Source organism: Oncorhynchus tshawytscha, linkage group LG14 (genome assembly GCF_018296145.1).
Source record: "Oncorhynchus tshawytscha isolate Ot180627B linkage group LG14, Otsh_v2.0, whole genome shotgun sequence".
In the NCBI taxonomy this organism is placed as follows: domain Eukaryota; kingdom Metazoa; phylum Chordata; class Actinopteri; order Salmoniformes; family Salmonidae; genus Oncorhynchus; species Oncorhynchus tshawytscha.
The window spans coordinates 6,147,982-6,165,777 of NC_056442.1; the positions used below are offsets into that span (position 1 = coordinate 6,147,982).

At 43.8% G+C, this 17,796-nt stretch overlaps 2 protein-coding genes across 2 annotated transcripts in view; both read right to left on the reverse strand.

Moving 5' to 3' along the window:
• Positions 1-1,055: 1,055 nt before the first annotated feature.
• Positions 1,056-4,934, reverse strand: LOC112266440 (kelch-like protein 41b). The gene is made up of 6 exons (XM_024443910.2): positions 3,707-4,934; positions 3,289-3,446; positions 3,059-3,166; positions 2,022-2,207; positions 1,693-1,839; positions 1,056-1,394 (listed from the first exon to the last, which is right to left on the reverse strand). The coding sequence occupies exons 1-6, from the start codon at positions 4,814-4,816 to the stop codon at positions 1,283-1,285; spliced, it is 1,821 nt and encodes a 606-aa protein (XP_024299678.1). The 5' UTR covers positions 4,817-4,934; the 3' UTR covers positions 1,056-1,282.
• A 3,554-nt stretch (positions 4,935-8,488) lies between these two features.
• Positions 8,489-17,796, reverse strand: part of LOC112266441 (collagen alpha-1(XXVIII) chain-like) — a 36,945-nt gene continuing 27,637 nt past the window's right edge. The window contains exons 16-36 of the mRNA XM_024443911.2: positions 17,597-17,665; positions 15,967-16,035; positions 15,784-15,852; positions 15,604-15,675; positions 15,426-15,494; positions 15,221-15,292; positions 15,059-15,127; positions 14,900-14,968; positions 14,702-14,770; positions 14,549-14,617; positions 14,352-14,420; positions 13,512-13,580; positions 13,308-13,376; positions 13,139-13,219; positions 12,972-13,007; positions 12,845-12,881; positions 12,152-12,709; positions 11,378-11,640; positions 10,008-10,236; positions 9,513-9,704; positions 8,489-9,414 (exon numbers count right to left, since the gene is read on the reverse strand). Coding sequence (XP_024299679.1) covers positions 9,410-9,414; positions 9,513-9,704; positions 10,008-10,236; positions 11,378-11,640; positions 12,152-12,709; positions 12,845-12,881; positions 12,972-13,007; positions 13,139-13,219; positions 13,308-13,376; positions 13,512-13,580; positions 14,352-14,420; positions 14,549-14,617; positions 14,702-14,770; positions 14,900-14,968; positions 15,059-15,127; positions 15,221-15,292; positions 15,426-15,494; positions 15,604-15,675; positions 15,784-15,852; positions 15,967-16,035; positions 17,597-17,665 — 2,304 coding nt within the window. The 3' untranslated portion in view covers positions 8,489-9,409. The remainder of the gene's footprint in view (positions 9,415-9,512; positions 9,705-10,007; positions 10,237-11,377; positions 11,641-12,151; positions 12,710-12,844; positions 12,882-12,971; positions 13,008-13,138; positions 13,220-13,307; positions 13,377-13,511; positions 13,581-14,351; positions 14,421-14,548; positions 14,618-14,701; positions 14,771-14,899; positions 14,969-15,058; positions 15,128-15,220; positions 15,293-15,425; positions 15,495-15,603; positions 15,676-15,783; positions 15,853-15,966; positions 16,036-17,596; positions 17,666-17,796) is intronic.

Below are 17,796 nucleotides of genomic sequence, written 5' to 3' on the forward strand. Positions count from 1 at the left end.
TTGGTGTAAGGTTCACCTACATTTCATCTCTAGGACAGACTACGTAACATAGAGATTTCCAGTTCTGGGTTACAAGGGGTGTAAAGTACATCAGTAAAAATACTTAAAAGTACAATTTCAGTAGTTTTGGGGGTTATCTGTACTTTACTATTTATATTTTTACTTCACTGCATTCCTAAAGAAAATAATATACTTTTTACTCCATACATTTTCTCTGACACCCGAAATTACTCATTACATTTCGAATGCTTAGCATGACAGGAAAATGGTCCAATTCACGCACTTATCAAGAGAACATCCCTGGTCATCCCTACTGTCTCTGATCTGGCGGACTCACAAAACACAAATGCTTTGTTTGTAAATTATGTCTGAGTGTTGGAGAGTGCCACTGGCTATCCCTAAATAAAACAGAAAGAGAATTGTGCTGTCTGGATTGCTTAATATAAGGAATTTGAAAGGATTTATACTTTGATACAGAAGTATATTTTTAGCAATTACATTTACTTTTTGATACTTAAGTATATTTAAATCCAAATACTTTTAGACTTTTTCTCAAGTATTATTTTACTGGGTGACTTTCACTTTTACTTTAGTCATTTTCTATTAAGGTATGACAATTGGGTACTTTTTCCACCACTGTGGGTTAATGAGATTAACCTACGGTGTGTCAAACCTACTGTGGAAATCTACTGCGACCTACAGCGTTGGTATGACACATACTTTAGTGTACATAGTGTATGCATAATGCAGGGCAGTTGTTTAAACCCGCCAATGGGTAGGTGTTTCCCATGTTTGTTTTTACTATACCAACTGGCTCACACCTAGATTTAAATTCCTGATATACCATATCTTTGACCTGAATCTAGTTCTAGTAAAACATGCGTGCTATGCACAGACAAATGTTTAAACTAAACCAGCCATAAAAATGGCGACAACTGTTTCTCCAAATTCAAAACAACCATAACAGGAGTTTTTGAACAAATGTTTATTTTACAAAAAAGCTAGCTAAATACACGTTGTCGGTTACTCTATAATGAGGGAAACTAATATACTGATGCGGTCTTCACTGAAGCAAAGTAGATGTTTTTATTGTACAGAAAATCACCTGAGATCAGAAAGAGGCAAAAAGAAACTCACAACACAATCAACCAATAAGAGTCCACATTTGAATTGTCATGTGACACCCCCTCTATTCCTGAAATGGAAACACTACCCAGAGGAGATGGTGGTAGTCCGGGCAGACAGAGGGCATCATGGGGAATCATGACTGGGCAGCGAGGGTCTAGAGTTTGGGCATCTTGGCAGCATTGAGGCGCATGGATACGCAGGAGGAGCCAGCGGCGTAACGCATCTCCCTCAGCATCCCGCTCCATTCCTTCTTGTCCTCCTCGTACCTAACACAGGGAAAGGGAAGATACAGTGATGAGGAACAGAACAAGACGTAGTTGACTGTTTGTACAGTACCACTGACCAAGTAGGGTGCTCTCATTTCTTTATTCAACTTTATTTCTTATCATACATTCATATAACAAATTATTATGGAAATGTCAGCCATCTAAAATAATGAACCCACAACTAAACTAACAGGGTGGAACAATGCAAACTTCTGTTAGCTCACTGAGTTAATGCCTAGGCAAGAAGACCTGGGTTTGAAACCCGGTTGATAACATAACATTCAAAGAGGGTACTTACTGCCAAACATCAGTAATCTCTGCGGGGACCACCTCCTTGTTGTCATTCTGGATGAAGGTGAAGCCCCCCACGGCGTACAGGGCCCCCTCATTGCTCAGCAGGTTCACTGAGCTCCTCTCCTGGGGAAAGTCTGTGAACGCCTCCCATCTGCAAAACAAGGTGATTAGGGATAGTGTCAGGGGGACTCTTTCTAATTAAGGCCATCCTGACTCAAGATGACTAATAACGATCAACATCCAGAACTAGCAAATGGTATTGTTATGGTGAATGATATTAAAAGGTGTAACACGTTCTTAAACTGATTTATCACCAAAGGAAATGCTACATACTTGTTTGTTCCAAAGTCGTAGACTTCAGATGCAGCAGTGAGGCCTTCCTCGTTGACTCCACCGGCCACCACGATCTTTCCATTGTGAACGACGGCTCCGAACATGGCTCTGGCTGTCTTCATGGCAGCCAGCTCCCTCCACTCTGACTGCTTGTGGTTGTATACAAACATCTTGTTCAGGGCTTTGCTGCGCGGGAGAATGATAGACAGGGTTGTTAGATCTCAGGAAATGCCCTTCTGGCAGCAGTATAGAAAGACTGATGGATTTACAGTTACGGTTTGGATTCTATAAATCATTACAATACGTGCTCACATGCAGTGGAGGCTGGTGAGAGGAGGACGGCTCATAGTAACGGCTGGAATGGAGTCAATGGAATAGCATCAAACACATCAAAGACGTGGTTTCCATGTGTTTGATGCCATTCCATTTACTCCATTCCAGCCATCATTATGAGCCGTCCTCCTCTCACCAGCCTCCACTGCTCACATGTAACCCAAAGAATACATTATTTTCACTACGGTCACGTATGAATAACTGTTTACTTTACCATGTGTAGCTCCATAATGAAAATAATGACTTCTACGCTAGCTCTAAGATCTAACATGAACAGTTCTTAGAATGATAGACTACAAACAGCTGCAGCTTACACCATATCTTTAGCACGACACATGCATGCACGCACGCACGCACGCACGCACGCACACACACACACACACACACAAACACACTTGATTTTCAATTCTTGTGGGGACCTGAAATTGATTTTCATTCAAAATTATATCTTCCCTAACCTAACCCTAACCCCTAAACCTAACCCTAACGCCTAACCCTAATTGTAAACCCAAACCCTAAACAAAACCTCTAAGCTTAAAATAGCCTTTATCTTCGTGGAGAATTTTCCTTGTTTTACTATCCTTGTGGGGACTTTGGGGGAATTCAGGTCCCCACAAGGATATAAGAACAAGACCACACACACACACACACACACCACACACACACACACACACACACACACACACACACACACACACACATACTTGTCATCAGTCTTTCCTCCAATGCAGTACACCAGACCCTTATGGGAGACCACAGAATGGCCGTGGATCTTCAGGGGAAGCTTTTTGGTCTCACTCCACTTCATCTTCCTGGGGAGAGCCATTACAGAACAGGAGGGTCAAAACACACACTTCAAATGGTAAAGAGCTGAGTAGTCCTATATGTTTCTACTGTACTGTGTGAATGAGACGTTGAATGCTATTCCACTCACTGGACGTCATAGCACATCACAGAGTCCAAACACTCGTTGCTCTGGAGGTCTTTTCCAGCAATAGCGAACAGCAGGTTCTCACACTCTCCCATGTTGAAAAGGGCTCTAGGGGAAGGCATGGGGGGCAGAGCTACCCAGTCAGCTGCAAGAGTGTCCAACTGAAATACACAGGGTTGAATGAATGAATGAATGATTGATTGATTGATGGAATGACTGCATTAATTTATTACAAATAAGTATTATGAATAAAGAGTGTTTTGTGCTATTGACATCATCATTTATTCTAACATCAAACAAAGACTTTTGTCGATGTAAGTTAGTGAACTAACGTAGAGTCCGAAAGGCAAATATTACCAATAGAAGATTTGAAACCATGAAAAGAAGTGACCCAAACTCTAAATGAACAATGATTGGTTACCTGATAGAAGTAGCACTGTAGGGGAGCGTCCTTGTCCTCCTCGTCCACAAACAGTCCTCCGATGAGGTAGAGCTGGTTCTTCTGTGATGCCAGGCTGACGTGGTTCCGGGGGATCTGTTCTGACATGGCCGCCAGGAAACACTCGTTTTCGTTGACGTCGTACGCCACCGCTGCCGTGTCGTTGATCATCAGGATCAGGTCGCGGATGTACATGCCGTGGCGACGGTTATCGTTCAGGAAACCTGGGAAAACCTCCTCTGTCTCGCCACCCTCACCATCCGCCCCCTTATCCCCAGCTACCTTCTCCTTCTTTTCTGGGAGTTTCCCCTGGAACGCGTCTTTGATCATCTGGACCTTCTTCAGGAGTTCTGGGTCGGCCTTGATGATCTCGTCTGTCTCCACTTTGTCGTGGAAGTATTTCTCGGGCATGAGGCGGAAGCGGATGCACTCAAAGGCGTCACCCAGTACCTGGACACGTTTGTCTTTGTCGTTGTGGACCCATTTCATGAGGGCTTCGAACACCATCTCCTCCCTCTCCACATTGAGCGAGTCGCCACCGATGACTGCAAACAGTTCATGAGCGGCCAGCTGGAGGAACTCCTCGTCTTTAGAGAGGATATCGAAGCGGTCTGCGATGTAGTCACGGGCGGACACCGCCAACCTGGGCACATTGAGGACCAGACCCATCCTGAAGATTGCCAGACAGTTGGTCACGGAGAGCTTCTTCTGAAGATAATTAACACACACGGTGAAGACTGAAGGTATCTGGAAACGATTGGCTACGGCAAATATGTCCTGCACATTTTCGTCAGTGAGGTCGATCTCGGCCGAGTACAGATACATGATTATCATGTCCAAGATTGCGGGATTGACATCGTCCAGGACCACCTCCTTGTTGGCCTTCACCTCCTTGCCATCCTCGGAAAACAATATCTCTCTGAAGTATGGGCTGCAGGCAGCCATGATGAGTTTATGGCAGGGGAAGCTCCGATCGCCCACTTTCAGAGTGCAGTCCACAAATTTGTTCTCGTTCAGCAGCTCCTTGAGGCCATCCTGGAGCAAGGTGCTCTGGAAGAGGCGCAGCTCCTCCTTCATGGCTTTGGGGTCCATGGTGTTGGGAAATCGGTGGCTTGCAGAGGGGAAGAAATGGTGGCCACAGGTCCTCTTGGCACCCAGTCCAGGCTAGAAAAGGCTGAGCAGAGAAAAGGTTCCCAGCTTGAAGCCCCCACTCCCTACTGCAATTTAATCCTTTTCCCTCTAAATATAGCTGCCTGCCTGCCTCAGTCGGTAGGAATCTCAGCTCTGCCAAATCTGAATGCGGAGACCGACTCATACAGCTGTCACAGACTGAAAGAAGCAACTGGGGTGTTCCGGGCTATAGTCCACTACCATGATTCAGCCTCAACACTGTCATTGGTTTAGTAGTGGCTAAAGAGGGATAATGCTGTCAAAGCTACTGGTTATTAACCCAATATTGGTTGTTTAGATTAGTGTCTCCACCCTGTATCTCATTCCCATTCATTCATTTCCAAACAACCATTCAAGCTAGGGTAATACCTCTCAATGAAACTATTTAAAGTGGATTCTAGGATATTATGTCCCTATGCCACTGTGCAGCAGTGGCAGCAGCTGATAGACAGGCCTTTCCACCTATCAACATTCCTCCTCATTTTCTCTTCATTGTTCTGGGGGGGTCATAGGGGCGAGGCATTCAACTTCAAGCCCTGAAAATAGACACTTTTCCCTGAATTATACTGTACCCTCAGAGTAGGCTTTCTTCTCTGTTTAAACGTAGGTGTCTACAGATAAAGTATATAAAGCAGGTAAACTTAGCTTGATTATAACTCAAAGTGTTTGGAGATGGGTGGCAATGTGGACACTGTAGTTGAGGACACTAAAGATAGACAGTAGTGGAGTGTCTCACACGTAATATAAATATAGTGTAGTGCACAGACAGCAGTGTCACCTCGCTAATATCAGAAATGGATACCTATCGATAGCGGTGGCTACAGGAAGAGGTTCCTAAATTCATAGAAAGTGAGATTTAGAGAAGACTTTCAAAGTACATTAATCTTGTTTGTACTGATGAAAATAATAAGTTCAATTTATTTGAGTTAAATTCACAGACGTTTATTTACTCTAAGCAAAGTCATTTTCTCAGAGCATGATATATTTTGTAGACAGATACACTATCCATATTAATAGGACAAGTTTCACAAATGGTTGACATCTCAAAACGGTCCTCTATCCATCAACTAGATTGTCAGAACAAATGGTCATAGTTAAAACAAAATAAGTAGCAACATGTAGTAGTAGCAGCTGTAGTAGCAACATGTGCACTTGTTATATTATTAAAGTTATATAGGCGTTATATTTGTGTTAAATTACAATCTGAATCAAGTGAGCTACCAATGGAACAGCTGGGGGTTTCCTGATGAGGGAATTGAGAACCACTGACTGATTTAGTCAACCGTTCTCAATGGACACAAGGCCATATGTGAGTCTTTCACAAGACACTACACTGGCCATAGACATATAAATGATTTAACAGCATAACACAACAGATTACATAAACTGGAATGATGACACTCTCACTCACGGTTGCACAAAAAGAGCTAAGAGCAAAACACGCCAAAAAATACTCTAATGAGCCGGCAAACCTACATTTAAATTATCACTAAAAGAGCAAGTAACGCTTTTGTGAACTGTAGAGAAGAATTGAAGAGCTCAAAGGGTTCTTTGAGTCATCATGGTTCCACAGAGAACCATCACCTTTCCCAAAGAACCCTTGACGAACGCTAGCTTCTAGTGTGCATCAGGCAAGGCAACTTTTCACCAGTAGAGGACACCATACATCTACAGTATAATCCACATGAACCAGTGTGAAATAAAAGGCAACAATTGTCATGTAGAAAACTGTACGGTAATGTACTTGTATGATAAACATTGCAACTTCAGACAAACATAAAACAAAATCACATTTTTATTCCTAAAAATCTTTGTTAAAAAAACATTCAAATGCACAAAACTATCCCTAGACATGAACGGTAGAGCACCGTTGTCATTTCCTAGCATGGTTGGTTGACAGCACAGTGAGTTGATACAGGGTTGCTTCTTCTTGGAAATGAAATGAGTTGCTCATAGTTTCTGTAAACTTGTAAATACTGGGTCACAAGCTAGATGTATAGCATTATTGCAGGAACACGTTATGGCACCAATGTTGTTATTTCACAGTTTGAACAATGTAGATATTACAATTACGTTAGCAATATAAAATCAGTGATCAGCATAAAAGAGTTATGATATGATGCGGGATATATACATTACATACTGATGCTGTCAAAAAATGCTGTCAAAAAATCTATAGACCATAATGATTTGCCACTTGAAGCATGTACAGTTGAAGTCGGAATTTTAGGTTGGAGTCATTAAAACTTGTTTTTCAACCACTCCACACATTTCTTGTTCACAAACTATAGTTTTGGCAAGTTGGTTAGGACATCTACTATGCATGACACAAATGAAAATTTCCAAAAATAGTTTACAGGCAGATTATTTCACTTATAATTCACTGCATCACAATTCCAGTGGGTCAGAAGTTTACATACACTAAGTTGACTGTGCCTTTAAACAGCTTGGAAAATTCCAGAAAATTGTGTCATGGCTTTAGAAGCTTCTGATAGGCTAATTGACATCATTTGAGTCAATTGGAGGTGTACCTGTGGATGTATTTCAAGGCCTACCTTCAAACTAAGTGCCTCTTTGCTTGACATCATGGGAAAATCAAAAGAAATCAGCCAAGTCAGCCAAATCAACCTCCACAAGTCTGGATCATCCTTGGGAGCAATTTCCAAATGCCTGAAGGTACGTTCATCTGTACAAACAATGGTACGTAAGTATAAACACCATGGGACCACACAGCCATCAACACACTCATCTCCTAGAGATGAACGTACTTTGATGCAAAAGGTGCAAATCAATTCCAGAACAACAGCAAAGGACCTTGTGAAGATGCTGGAGGAAACAGGTACAAAAGTATCGATATCCACAGTAAAACGAGTCCAATATTGGCATAACCTGAAAGGCCGCTCAGCAAGAAAGAAGCCACTGCTCCGAAACCGCCATAAAAAAGCCAGACTACGGTTTGCAACTGCACATGGGGACAAAGATCGTACTTTTTGGAGAAATGCCCTCTGGTCTGATGAAACCAAAATAGAACTGTTTGGCCATAATGACCATCGTTATGTTTGGAGGAAAAAGGGGGAGGCTTGTAAGCCGAAGAACACCATCCCAACCTTGAAGCACGGGGTTGCAGCATCATGTTGTGGGGGTGCTTTGCTGCAGGAGGTACTGGTGCACTTCACTAAATATATGGCATCATGAGGTTGGAAAATGATGTGGATATATTGAAGCAACATCTCACGACACCAGCCAGGAAGTTAAAACTTGGTAGCAAATGGGTCTTCCAAATGGACAGTGACCCAAAGCATACTTCCAAAGTTGTGGCAAAATGGTTTAAGGACAACAAAGTCAAGGTATTGGAGTGGCCATCACAAAGCCCTGACCTCAATCCTATAGGAAATTTGTGGGCAGAACTGAAAAAGCATGTGCGAGCAAGGGGGCCTACAAACCTGACTCAGTTACACCAGCTCTGTCAGGAGAAATGGGCCAAAATTAAACCAACTTAGTGTGGGAAGCTTGTGGAAGGCTACCCGAAGCATTTGACCCAAGTTAAACAATTTAAAGGCAATTCTACCAAATATGAATTGAGTGTATGTAAACTTCTGACCCACTGGGAATGTGATGAAAGAAATAAAAGCTGAAATAAATAATTCTCTCTACTATTATTCTGACATTTCACATTCTTAAAATAAAAAGTGGTGATCCTAACTGACCTAAGACTTTCTAGGAGTAAATGTGAAAAACTGGAATTGTGAAAAAAATATTTGAATTTGGTCAAATGTATTTGGTAAGGTACATGTTAACTTCCAATTTCAACTGTATGTATTAATTAATCCGTGTCTAATACTAAGTGGTATTTTCTACTATTTCTTGACTACATACCTGAGTGAGATTGACTGAATTGTGTGATAAAAGGATGTTATATGATGAGCTATCCATTCATTTTGAATGAAAATGGTAATGTTAAATTAAAGGCCCAGTGCAGTCAAAAACTAGATTTGCCTGTGTTTTATATATGTTTCCACATTATGAGGCTGAAAGATTACTGTGAAATTGTGAAAATATTGATAATGCCCCTTTAGTGTAAGAGTTGTTTGAAAGAGTGCCTGAAATTTCAGCCTGTTTTGGTAGGATGGAGTTTTGGCCTTCCATGGTGAAATCACCAGGTGGTAAATTAGTTAATAGACCAATAAGAAAGAGTTCCAAACCACAGTAAGGTACTTAATTGTCATCCAGAAATTATTTGATATTGAGATAAAAACGGCTGCATTGGACCTTTAATGAAACATTTTACAGAGATTGGCGGTAAAATTAAAGTTCAAATCAGACACTTGAATTAGTGTATGAATATTTATAATAAGTGTGTCGAGTTTTAGTTCAAGGGTGGGGGGGAACTAGGGAGTGTCAAGCAAGCATTTATCCAATAGTACAACATACTGTCATGACTTGACCTCCTTCCATCGTGAAGTACATGGTGCCATGGAACATCCGTTTAAAGACTGAATTGAGTGAGATGTCTTCTCAGCCTGTTGTGAAGAAAACACACAAACATTCATACAAAATCCCATACTTGATGAATATTCAACGGAAACCAAAGATCATTGAACGATGAGCTATACAGTACCTGCTCTGCCTTGCACGCATGTCCTCTTACACTCCTCCTCTGTGTCGAAGCGGTTCTGGTTCCCCTCACAGGCTCCGTACCAGAACTGGGCGCATGCGTTGGCCTGCTTGTCGTAGTACCAGCGCATTTTGTAGTCCCGACAGGGGCCCTGGTCTAGGACCAGTGCACAGCGAGGGTCCAGAGGCACATACTCTGACATGGGCAGAACACAGAGAGAAGACCGTTAGTGAAGGCCCACTAAATAAATAGATGTTATATCAGGATGTAGGGGCCATGGCACACTAGTATACTGATTCTGTTCATTGGCAGATATAGCTAAAGCATCAACCAAAATGTGGGTCAATTTCAGTTGGAATCATTCAGTAACTGATTTTGACAGGCTTTGTAGTAATCTGAACAGCTCATATGATTCAATCCGTTAGCTTAATGAACAGACACAGGGTAGACTTCTAGGACTACATAGACATAGCACTTCTCCCAGCTGTTGCAACATACCTTTGGGAAGTGCGGGTCGTGATGCAGGCACTAACTGGACAGAGCCTGAGGACCCTGAGGATGAAGATGACGTTCCTGATGATGATGAGGAAGAGGACCCTCCTATATTGGAAGATGAGGAATCCCTGGAGGAGGATGTGTTGCGGTTCAACGTGGGAACGTCCCCGCGACCAGTCCCCCAATCTGGGGTGTAAACACCTCCATCCTGGCCTCCCTCACGCTGCCCTTTCTGGACCCGGAGGAATTCAAACACACAAGGAAAAATATGAGGACCAACAAAGTCCTTAACCTATTAGGAATTAGTAGCAAAACACAAATACACAGTTTAATTTTTTTTTTTAAAAGAGTAACAAGCCCAGTGTTACTATAGTGAGATAATGTACAGTAGACTAAGAGGAGACAGTGTTACTATAGTGAGATAATGGACAGTAGACTAAGAGGAGACAGTGTTACTATAGTGAGATAATGGACAGTAGGCTAAGAAGAGACAGTGTTACTATAGTGAAATAATGGACAGTAGGCTAAGAGACAGTGTTACTATATTGAGATAATGTACAGTAGACTAAGAGACTGTTACTATAGTGAGATAATGTACAGTAGACTAAGAGGAGACAGTGTTACTATAGTGAGATAATGGACAGTAGACTAAGAGGAGACAGTGTTACTATAGTGAGATAATGGACAGTAGGCTAAGAAGAGACAGTGTTACTATAGTGAGATAATGTACAGTAGACTAAGAAGAGACAGTGTTACTATAGTGAGATAATGTACAGTAGACTAAGAAGAGACAGTGTTACTATAGTGAGATAATGTACAGTAGACTAAGAAGAGACAGTGTTACTATAGTGAGATAATGTACAGTAGACTAAGAAGAGACAGTGTTACTATAGTGAGATAATGTACAGTAGACTAAGAGGAGACAGTGTTACTATAGTGAAATAATGGACAGTAGGCTAAGAAGAGACAGTGTTACTATATTGAGATAATGTACAGTAGACTAAGAAGAGACTGTTACTATAGTGAGATAATGTACAGTAGACTAAGAAGAGACAGTGTTACTATAGTGAGATAATGTACAGTAGGCTAAGAAGAGAGTGTTACTATAGTGAGATAATGTACAGTAGACTAAGAAGAGACTGTTACTATAGTGAGATAATGTACAGTAGACTAAGAAGAGACAGTGTTACTATAGTGAGATAATGTACAGTAGGCTAAGAAGAGAGTGTTACTATAGTGAGATAATGTACAGTAGACTAAGAGGAGACACTGTTGTCATTAGTTCAATGGAGCATGCAAGTCAGGTCAACTATACATTGAGAGTAGGTTGTTTTCTGGCCAGTGCCTCTGCTAAATGTCTGTGCTGTAAAGACCTGTACTGTGGCAGTGCCAGGGTTGATAGGCTGGGTTAGGTCTACCCTGCCACCCTGACTTTGAGTGCCGGTAGTGGTGACTGTTCGCCTCCTGTTGTTGAAGTCCTCCTGGTTGGTGGTTCCATAGTCATTGCCCCCGTTGCCATAATTCCCATTGTTCCCGTTCCTGTATCCATTGTTGCCGTAGCCGTTGGTGACACGGTTGTATATCAGACCACCATTCTCGTCTTCACAGAACTTGCTGACGAGCTTGGACTCCAGAGCTGAGAGAGAGAGAGCCACAGAGCAACAGGAGTTGTAATGACTTGGAACAGGTGATGAATCACATTGTACTGGTATTAGCCTTGGAGACTTCACGGCAACTTGATACAGTTAACTTGGTACATTAGATAAATTTACAGACCACACCGTATAATAACAGTAGACCTACTGCTAACATAGGGGCAGAAGTTTTTCGTCACTATGTCAGCTGACCAGGGCCATTCAACATTCAGCTAACATTGTAACGACCTAAAGCTTCATATGACACCATCTACAGATGAAACACTATGGTGTCTTAAAGGAGGCCTGGGTAGGATCAAAATGTCATAAATATTCATGTATTTATGTTATTATGTTATTAGATAGAAATGTCAAATATTTGTCAACAATCCTGAAAAGGACTATTCTATGGATTACATTGAGTGATAATGCCAAAAATCATGGTCTTTTTTGTTTGGGTTTTGTGAGGAATCACTCTGATATGACTACACCAACACGATAAACCAGCCTTACCTGGCAGCGTGTTGAAGTCATCAATGAGGTACATGTGTTCACTATTAGGGTCCGACGCGATCAGGTTGAGCTCCCTCAGGAACTCGGGCTGCGTGGGGTCTGACATGTTCACGATCCCCAATGCGTACATCTCGATGTTGGCTGCATGTGCCTCCCGAACCGCAATATCCAGCTTCACCGGCTCCCGCTTATCCGTCTGTCCGTCCGTAATAACTATAGCCACTTTACTGACCCCCTTGCGCGAGCTGTAGAAGGCTTCCTGGGTGGCCTTGCGGATGGCGGTGCCCGTGTGGGTGCCCTCACCTATATAAGGGATTTTTCGTATGGCCTGTTTGACGTCCTGCTTGGTCATGTGGCGCGCCAGGTTGAACTCTAGCTTGACCTCCAGGCTGTAGAGGACCAGGCCGATGCGGGTGGCGTTGCGGCCCACCGTCACGCGGTCCACCAGGGCCGCCACAAAGTCCTTGATGATCTCAAAGTTCTCCGGCCCCACGCTCTCCGAGCTGTCAATGACGAACACCAGCTCCATGGGCCGCTCCTTGCATTTGATTCCGCAACCTGGAAACAAGGCAGAGGTATACGATTCGGACGTAGAAAGGATGTTTTCCAGTGCATTCTCGACAAGGCCTGCTGTATGTTGCAATCGATGTTAAATGATACTACACAAAGCACAACAAATAATGTTTTATTCACCACAAATCTCCTTGATCATTTTAATGATGTCTTCTCTCTGTGGGTCAAAATCCAGATTGACATGGTGACTAAATGGAATGAAAAAAATACTATGTAAAATCAAAAGACAGCTAAAGATTGAACTTACTGTGAGGCCCATGTCGCCTTTGAACCCTGGTCTGCCCTAAAAGGAAGCAGTAAAACATTGGTCTGATCAGTTTCTCCTCTGGTTGCAGTTAATTGTTTATTACAGCATGTATCCATGTTATCAAATGAATAGCCCTGATTATAAAAGCGACCCATGACATGACTCACTGATTGGCCAGGAACTCCAGGGTCACCCAAATCACCTTTGACCCCCTTCAGGCCCCTCTCCCCTCCAGAGCCGCGGTCACCCTGTCATAGAGCCAGATAACACAAGGTCAGAGGTCACGAAAGTTAAAATACACTGCCGTATGCTTCAAATCACTGTGTCTGTCGTCACCTTGGCCCCTGTGAATCCTTCCCCTGGTGGCCCCCGAGGGCCCGTCACGCCCTGAGACCCTGCCTCACCCTGAAAGGGTCCACAAAATAGAGAGAAGATTTGCCGTACTCAACTCAACATTTTAAAGAAACAAGAACATTTTTGTTTGCTTGCTTAGTTCGAATTCCTATAGAAGTACCACTTGAAAGCAAGAGCGAGGCCTACCTTTGGCCCCTGAATACCCTGCCCAGGGGGCCCCGTTGGCCCTGGGGGGCCCAGTCGTCCAATGCCACCCTAGAAATGAGCAGAAGTTATATGTGTACAACAGCAATCAAAAAGTGTCAGCACAACACAGCCCAACCACACTGCACTACCTGTGTCAAACCTAGCTAGCCATGCAAAATAAGCTAAGCTAAGGGACAAACCCTTCACTTTTCACTTAACAAACCTAGACATTAAAAGTGACCCAATTTCACAGGGCAACCGTGTCACGAGCAGGTATCTTCACAACTCGAGTGTCTCTGGCTTTACTGTTCATAGTCTGACACATTTAAGCAGGCTTACTGTATGAGACCAGACCTACTGATGTGACGGACAGGGGTACCTCAACCCCCAGGTCTGCCCGCTCCCTAGGGCTTCTGGGGCTACAGAAGATGAAAAGCCTGAAGAGAAACCTGGACGTAATATTATAAGCTAGACTGCCGGCTCTGGGTATTGTGTTGGTTATAGGCACCCTGGCCCCAATGGTTCTCATTAGACCCTTATGTTGGGATATATTCACACGTTCTTGGAAGTGTGTGAAAATGATATATGTCCTGTAAGAATGAAACGCTGATTATCGCAGCCTTTGAATACAAGGTCCTTGGGGATATGTGTTCACACGTACAAGGTGGATCTGAAATGTGGAGTCTGCCAGCATGAGGTAATACTAGTATCAATCACCATGACTCAGTGGTTTTATGATGGCGCTGAACAAGGCTAAATGGGTTTCGCATCAGAGCTGGAATTGATTCTTTGCCAACTGTTTAGCAGATTAGCTTCTTCATGTCAGACTACAATACATACCGGTAGACCTTGTAGCCCCTCGCCTGGGGGGCCTGCTAAACCTGGAAAGCCCCTGAAGCCAATATCGCCCTAAATGGGAGAAAACACACAGCTATCATGATGTCCTCTGCTAATTGAGGTCTTCTGTTCACCCAGGGCTGTTGTCACTATCCAAAATAACCCAGATCTGACACCCTCACACAGAACCATATCTTTACCTTCGGTCCAGGGATGCCCAGCCCCTCCAGGCCTGGTTCACCAGGAAGCCCCGGTAGACCAGGAGTTCCCTACAAACCCCAGGTAAACACTAGAGTCAACACTGGTACAACTCATGCAATAGCAACACATTAACAAGCAGCAGTGTTGCTCACCGTAGTGCCAGGATAACCATCGCCTTTGGGTCCAAATGGACCAGACGGACCAGGACCTCCACGATCACCCTAAAAGTTTGTGATTAAATAAAAGTACAGCAAGATTCAAGTAAAGAAATATCAGTAAATCAATGAATTACGCTGATTATTCCGATAAAAAAGTATCCCTATTATTCTAATAGTGTGGCAGAGTGTGACCTTAGGACCAGGCAGCCCGTAGCCCGTCTCTCCTATTGGTCCAGATGGACCAGGTGGGCCAAGATTGCCCTGAGACAGAGAGTTACAATATGGTTATGATATGGCATAAACCTCATCTACATGGTGAATTGCAGGCATTTTGGGACAGAGGGCTGTTACCTTAGGTCCTATGATTCCCCGCCCTGGAAGTCCTGGCATACCCAGTCGACCTGGTGTCCCAGGCTCCCCCTAAAAGAGGTCAGAAGTCAAAGCTCGCAGTGTGACCACATTACACTACAGTACAGAGTGTAGACTGATGATAATTGAGGATTATGTCCTCACCTTTGCTCCAGAGGGCCCGGCGATTCCAGGAGGCCCACCCAAGCCCCGAATGCCCCTCTGGCCCTGGTCTCCCTATGGCGAGAGACATCATTCGTCAAAAAAACAGCACAGAAAAGCAACCTCGGAATACCACAGCTGTCCAGATTAATGAAGATGAAAATCTTGAAGCAGCGATGTGAGGAGAAAAACCTGGGAATCTTCTTACCTTCTCACCCTGGGTGCCAATTCCCGCAGCTCCCTCTGGCCCCCTCAGACCACCAACACCTGGTTCACCCTATATAGCCAAAACAGACACACAAGCAAAGCATATGAATCCAATGGTCACATTCAAAGAGGTACAGTATCAACCTATGGTGCCGGAGAGATGGCAGAAGCTGAAATACCTTCTGTCCCGGGGCCCCATCCTCTCCTGGGAGGCCAGGAAAACCAGCCAATCCTGACGCTCCTGGCTCACCCTGAAGAGAGATCGTTGGTTGTCTGTCTCACATCGCATCGACTACACATCCGAATGTGACACCACACCGAGGACAAACTACACATTGCATTTCCATTGGAGGACTCACCTTAGCCCCAGGTTCGCCAGCCCCTCTCTCTCCTGTTGAACCTAGCTCCCCTGGTAAGCCCTGGTCACCCTGTGGATGATAGGAGCACCCATACACAGTCACTAGTATTAGCGATAGCCTAAACATGCCATAACCACAATTGATACAAATGTAAAGTCAAGGAAGAAGCATTCAAACACAGACCTTGGGCCCTGGATATCCATCTCCTTGTGGGCCCCTGCCCCCTGGTGGCCCCCGTGGCCCCTCTATACCCTTGTAGGACAGGAAGCACAGGGCAGTCACATTAGGACAGTAATCCATAAACTATGTTTTATTCTTTTTTAAATTTTCACCTTTATTTAACCAGGCAGGCCAGTTGAGAACAAGTTCTCATTTACAACTGCGACCTGGCCAAGGTAAAGCAACGCAGTGTGACACAAACAACAACACAGATTTACATGGAATAAACAAACATACAGTCAATAACACAATACAAAAAAAGTGTGTGCAGATGGCGTGAGGTGGTAAGGCAATAAATAGGCCATAGCAGTGAAGTAATTACAATTTAGCAAATTAACATTGGAGTGATAGATGTGCAGATGATGATGTGCAAGTAGAAATACTGGTGAGCAAAAGAGTAAAAAAGTATATAAAAACAATATGGGGATGAGGTAGGTAGATTGGATGGGCTATTTACAGATGGGCTATGTACAGCTGAAGCGATCGGTTAGCTGCTCAGATAGCTGATGTTTAAAGTTAGTGAGGGAGATATAAGCCTCCAACTTCAGTGATTTTTGCAATTCGTTCCAGTCATTGGCAGCAGAGAACTGGAAGGAAAGGCGGCCAAAGGAGGCGTTGGCTTTGGGGATGACCAGTGAGATATACCTGCTGGAGCGCATGCTACGGGTGGGTGTTGTTATCGTCACCAGTGAGCTGAGATAAGGTGGAGCTTTAACTAGCAAAGATTTATAGATGACCTGGAGCAGGTAGGTCTGGCGACGAATATGTGGCAATGGCCAGCTGACGAGCGCATGCAGGTCGCAGTGGTGGGCGGTATATGGGGCTTTGGCGACAAAACGGACGGCACTGTGTTATACTGCTTCCAGTTTGCTGAGTAGAGTATTGGAGGCAATTTTGTAAATGATATCGCTGAAGTCGAGGATCGGTAGGATAGTCAGTTTTATGAGGGCGGAGTGACTGAAAGAGGCTTTGTCGTGAAATAGGAAGCCGATTCTAGATTTAATTTTGGATTGTAGATGTTTACTATGAGTCTGGAAGGAGAGTTTACTGTCTAGCCAGACACCTAGGTATTTGTATATGTCCACATATTCTATGTCAGAACTGTCCAGAGAAGTGATGCTAGTCGGGCGGGCGGGCAGGTGCGGGCAGTGATCGGTTGAAAAGCATGCATTTTGTTTTACTAGCGATTAAGAGCAGTTGGAGGCCACGGAAGGAGTGTTGTATGGCATTGATGCTCGCTTGATGGTTTGTTAACACAGTGTCCAAAGAAGGGCCAGGTGTATACAGAATGGTGTCGTCTGCGTAGAGGTGGATCAGGGAATCACCAGCAGCAAGAGCTACATCGTTGATATAGACAGAGAAAAGAGTCGGCCCGAGAATTGAACCATGTGGTACCCCATAGAGACTTCCAGAGGTCCAGACAACAGGACCTCCGATTTGACACACTGAACTCTATCTGAGAAGTAGTTGATGAACCAGGCGAGGCGGTCATTTGAGAAACCAAGGCTGTTGAGTCTGCCGATAAGAAGACGGTGATTGATGTATGGGTGATACTTGGTGAAACCTGTAATAATGAATAGGTGGGCCTACGTACCTTCTCCCCCTGAATGCCCAGGCCTGGCAGGCCGACAGGCCCTGGAAAACCTGGAGCGCCAAAGCCACCCTGAGGGTCACAAAGAGAGTCGTTGTTGGCATCATAGCTATAATTACACCAACACCAGCTCGCGGATGTTTTACAGGAAAAGTTAATGAAATAAATATACAAAAAGTACATATACATTTATATACATTGGT